General features: G+C 34.1%; 1 protein-coding gene across 1 annotated transcript in view; it reads right to left on the bottom strand.

The window, feature by feature from the left end:
• sun1b (Sad1 and UNC84 domain containing 1b) overlaps positions 1-5,644 on the bottom strand; it is a 28,078-nt gene extending 22,434 nt beyond the window's left edge. The window contains exons 1-2 of the mRNA XM_016440175.1: positions 5,366-5,644; positions 2,874-2,968 (exon numbers count right to left, since the gene is read on the bottom strand). Coding sequence (XP_016295661.1) covers positions 2,874-2,968; positions 5,366-5,377 — 107 coding nt within the window. The 5' untranslated portion in view covers positions 5,378-5,644. The remainder of the gene's footprint in view (positions 1-2,873; positions 2,969-5,365) is intronic.
• Positions 5,645-5,810: the final 166 nt, after the last annotated feature.

Here is a 5,810-nt window from a genome sequence, read left to right as displayed (position 1 = left end):
AATAGAAAAAAAATGTATGTTAAATGCTAAGCTTATAATATGCATAGTTGATCGCTAAATTTAGGGGCTATGTGCGCTATAGGCCTACAGACTGAATTACAACATGTGAATTCATTTATTTATCCTGAAAGAAATGGAAGTGACATGAGTGCCTGGTGAAGAGGGAGAAAAGATGAGTAGCCTTTATGGTTATATATACAATACTCATTTTGTGAAAGAAACACTTCTTCAAATTATATTTTAAATGATCATTAGGCCTATTGCCGCTTGCTCACTTCAGACATTAGGCTTAATGTGCATTTTTCTTCTTCAAATTATAGCTGAATGGTTTGCAATGATTAATTTTAAATCTAAATTAAATCGAGGTTTATCTAATAATTGTTGCACCAAACCTCAAACCTTTAAAAATAAGCAGGTTTACATTTTTAACCCATCATTTTAAATAATTTGATTTAATAATCCAATCTGAAGCAAAAACAGAATGTTCTGACTAGCTTTGTGAAATTATACGACATGCCAGTAAACAAAGCAGAGCTGCGCTGAAACACTGCTTTAATGTGAATTATATAATTATATTATATGAGATGAAAAGAAAAGAAAAGAAAATACCATCTAAACGTTTCTGAAGACAGTCAAGCAATTGAACAGGTGTACCTAATAAAGTGGCCGGTGAGTGTATATGGCCTGATATTGGTAGGTTTGGCACAATCACAATTTTGTAACAGGCTAATATATCATTTATAATGATTTTTCTGGCCTGCTGTCACTGAGGCCTTTAGATTCCCCTTCTGACTGCATTAATCTTAAGTAATTCATTTCAAAAGAGATTCAGTAGTTTTCACAAAAGCTCAACATGCATGTGTTGCTCTACTGTCACTGCACTCCTTTCTCTGTTATACGATTACACAATCGCTCTTTGTACGCATGTCTTTCCTGTCTGACATGCATTGAGTAACTAATTCGTCACGTCCCTCTGAGTGCCAGCGACAGATGGCTCAACGGTTTGTAACTCGATCTTTTCTGCCTGAAGACCTTAGTCGTGCAACCTACACGGACTCACTCCAGCGCGCAGCCACCAGCAATGCTGAACCAAACCACGACAGCCAATGAGACTGAAGCGGTCTCAGTAAATATAACAGCAAGAGCACACAGTGTGGGACATTCCTGAGTAAAACACAGATGTTTAAATCAATATCAATGTTATATTAGCATTATTTAATATTCTGAATTTGTTATTTTATATTTTTAGTTTTTATTTTAGTAAACGAAAAAAGAGATTTTTCTAATGGGCATTTGTTATTTTTTTATTAGTTTTTTATTTTTATTTTTTTTAAAACAGCGTAGCAGGACATCATTGAATAAAATATGTTCAAATCAATTTAAAATAAAAATAATGCAGACACGCTTATTTTAATATTATTTATATGCTATTATATCATTTATTATTTTAATTTGATTATTATATATTTTAATTTCTTGTTTTAATTTTAGTACAAGTTTTAGTGATTTTGTTAGTGGCATTTGTATTATTTTTGGGGCATGTGTCATTTGTATTATTATTATAATTTTTTTTTAATATTTCTATGTAGCTTTAATTTACTTTTATTTCAGTTTTAGTTTTAGTAATTTTAGTACTTCAACTTTAATCTCATTTATATACAGTAGATACCAAGGCAACTTTTCTAAAGTTTTTTTTTTTTTAAGTTTTATGTCTAATATTTTTATTTTACTTTATTTCAGCTTTATTTCAATTACTAAAAATTATTTTTAACAGTTTAGTTAACAATAACAACACTATCTAGAGTCTAGACAACTGAAACCTTAAATTCTATTATTATTATTATTATTATTACTATAAATAAATACAATAAAAAATAATAATTAAAATGAAATAAAAGTAAATAAAGGTTTAGTCAAGAAGTGAACTTTTATTAAAAAAAACAAAAAAAACATTTAAACAAGGTTCAATAGCTTATAACTATATTCATAGTATAGCATGAACTTGAATGCCTTTGGTTTGCTAAATTGCTTTTATAAAATGGCAATTACACATCACACAAATTAGCTTTTTCTCACTTCAGTTTTGACATTTGTAATTTTGTAATGTGTAAAGACTATTCAAACTCAAACTCAACTGACCACTTTTTGTTCGATCATTTCAAATAGCGGTTCCCAAACTTCTACTCCCATTACTTTTCAGATCCACTCAAACTCTTGCTACACCTGGTTCACAGACCCGAGGCGAGCACCAGCTCACAAGAACCTGAATGAACCTGCATGATTTCGGTGGAAAAGTGGTATCAGTCAGTGCAATGAGTGGGGTACAAATGGTTATCTGCATACCAACGTCAACACGTCTGCACTGTTTCTGCTTAGCACACTATTTTCTGCAAACCATCTAAAATACATTCACAACCAAGGGTATTATTACACAAATTCACGTTACCTAGCCATTAATTCAGTGTAACTTCATAACTCGCCTGAGGTCAACAACTGTGAAAGCTGAAGCACCACACCTGCATGCTGTCATCCAACCCTGCCACAGAAATAATACTCGAATTGAATATAACTGCTAAATAATGATTAAAAATGGACCACAAACACAGATTTTAACGTCTTCCAGGTAGAACTAGTGAAGTTCTTTGTCTACAACCACAAGCTCACAAGACTTGAGCAACAAACAGGTTAAACCTGACATGGAAATCCTTAGACTAAATTCCTGATTATTTGCTGAATGTCAGAAGTTCGTGACCGGTTACACAAATCTCTGTAAGGCCTACTAGAAGTGAGATGCGTTATAGACAGAACAAATTTGTGAAGTGCACTGTAGTTCCACCCAGCAATTGTTTCTTCATTCTCACAGTTGATCTCACCTGAGTGAATAGGTATATCCCGTGTTATCTGGAGTACAGTGAGGAGGAGTATACGTGTGCAGAGGGGAAAAATCCATGGTAATTCGCTGAGCGTGCTGTGAAGATCAAACCAGATGTGAAGAGCAGACTTCTGAAACTACAGCAACAGCTAACGTGTGATGATGGGTGTGACTTACACACACACACACAAGGTCTGCGGTTCAGCCTGCCTCTGGGAGGAATCCCGATCTGCAACAACTTTAGTTTAATGGTTTAGTCTGATTCAGGTGATTGAACACAAAGCTAGTGGTAACTATAGACAACACCTCTTTCATAGTAAAAACTGTGCTCTTTAATGTGGAAACACTTCATCTGATATTGCCGATCAAACAGGATGTGACGGACCACACCTACAAAAATCAACAACACTGTCCAGTGTGACTCGCACTAACAGGACAGTGAGAGCACAGAAACTTTAACATGTAATGCATTTACACAGATATGCTTCTCTACAACTTTTCTAGCCAGTCATGATTACTGAATGAAGACTTCTAACATGTTTATAGAAACTGCACTCACAGAGCGCAATTCTCAGGCAATTAAATATCATTTTATAGCTGAGCATTATTAGCTACACTTATATTTACTATAGAATTTTTGGTAAGAGTTTACAAAAAAAATTACAATGAATTAATTAGGTATCATGAACTACACTGAAAAAAATTGTAGAAAAAATATTCACTCAGAAATTGCTAGCAAATGTCACAATTACAAAGAAACGGCAAGAAGCACATTGAATTAAACAAAAATTTGAAGTAGAAAAATTGAAGTAGCATTTTCTTGTAAAATGTACTCTGATAATCTTTGTTTTATTTACAACTTTGAAAAACCATTTAACAGTGTAAATATGCACAATGTTTGTACAGCGATTATTCATATTATTGTTTATTATATTTATATCATTAATATATTTTTACATTTAATAAAAAACATATCAAGTTAATTTTATAATTAATTACCAAGTTATAAATAAATATATCATAATTAAATAAACATTACTATTAGGTAAGTATGTACAAAAATTAATCACCAGTGAACAAAAGTATATTTACAAATTAACATTAACCTTAATATCAAAGAATGCTGTAGGCTAAAAGTTGCTGTTGTTAGTTCATGACACCCTATGCATTAACTAACAAAATCTAAACTTATTGTAAAGCGCTACTTAAATTTCCATGAAACTGTATCATTTTATTCAATCACAATTTAGATTTAAGTTTTGCATGGTTTGGTTTGTTGTGTCATCGCTGAAGGCTTTGTTTAGTCATCTGTAGACTAGCAGAGCTTAAACTAACCTAAACAAACAGTAAGAGTTTAACTTTCAACTTTAACTCATTATCTAGAAGTACTAAACTCATTATGTTGACATGAAGATTCAGCTGGATCAAAACTGTCCTGGACCTTTTCAAAAGTGCCGATTAAAATAAGCATCTGAATGAACAAAGCACTATGGTATCAATTATCACAATATTCAGATAATAATAATAATAATAATAATAATACACTGTATTACCCAAAGTCAAATATCATGTTTATTTTGTTTACCTTTCCTCTAAATGCATGTCTCGACATTCTCAAAACCAGAGGAGATCCAGAAAACCACTCTCCAACATCCAAGAGACAGGCTGAACATCCAGAGAAAATCTTTCCCACCTCTTTTTCTTGTCTAAAACGCACACTTCACAAGCCCAAACAAGCACAGCAATGTATCAGACATAATAGTGCAATAAACCAAATCAATGGTGAAAACCATGAGCTCCTTTCTTTGTGCATAAGGACAGACAAAATAAATCAGGGTTTATGTTTTCTTCTTGATCTATTGTCACGCCTTCACGCTCTTCTGCAGCTTTATCACTTGTGGAAAAGGTGCGTTTGCATTTATAAACAAGATAGACGCACAGCTCTCCAGATTTGGCGTCTCATATCTGCCCCTCTGCTACATTTGGGATTGCAACATTGGCTGCGTCTCAAAAACTAGTGAGCCGCCTAAATAGACAGCACATTTGGGAATCGCAGACGTTCAAATCGACCCGTATTTGCATATGACGGAACTTTCGATTCGATGCCCGAAAAGTGACTCGATTTCATTGTTTAGAATGAGTCTATAATGCTGACTATGTAGGCAGCTCACTAGGTTTTGACACACAGCCTTGGATTGCAACACTGTATCAGCTCAGTTCTTTTATCTAAACGCGTAAAGGGATTTCTGCGCACTTCACTAGGTTTACATCTTAAGCTTTGTATAATATATCATACTTCTTACAGATATAAAGCCCTGGTTGCGTGAATGACAGTTAACCCAGGGTCATGTTTTCTGTCAAGAGTTTGGAAAGAAAGGAGCTCCACTGACTGTCCACCAAAGAACGGATATAAAATACACTTAAAATATCGATGCATCTGTGCATAGAGCTTGAATGAAATCATAAATAGCAACGAAATATTCCAGCACTTGCCAGTTTGACCATCAGTTTCTATAATCTCTTGTTGTTTTGAAGGTAGTCCAGTTCAGAAATGACAATCCAGTTGAAGGATGCGCAAAATCCGTGCCGCATCTCGACGGGAATTTAAAGATAAAAAAAAAATAATAATAACTGCGTATCCAAACATCAGATCCGAATTCCGCGATCTCCGTGGGAATAGACAAAAGTTACGAGCTATACTCACAATTACTACTAGGAAAATCCCAAAATGGCTTCCATAACAGAGTAAAGCCAGACGGATGAAGTCGTTCCTCCTATTTTCCAGGCTCAACTGTCAATCACGCGGCGTACTTTGAATCTATTGGTGGAAAAGACGCGAGTCACGCCTTCCCGCTCTACGTCACACAGCCTTGGAGATGAGGATTCAAAAGCGCCCGTTCAACAAAAAAAAAAATACAACAAATTTAAAAAAATACAA

Source organism: Sinocyclocheilus anshuiensis, unplaced genomic scaffold (genome assembly GCF_001515605.1).
Source record: "Sinocyclocheilus anshuiensis isolate Anshui unplaced genomic scaffold, SAMN03320099.WGS_v1.1 scaffold383, whole genome shotgun sequence".
Taxonomy (NCBI): domain Eukaryota; kingdom Metazoa; phylum Chordata; class Actinopteri; order Cypriniformes; family Cyprinidae; genus Sinocyclocheilus; species Sinocyclocheilus anshuiensis.
Note: the sequence above shows the minus strand (reverse complement) of the source record. Positions and strands in the feature narration are given on the sequence as shown.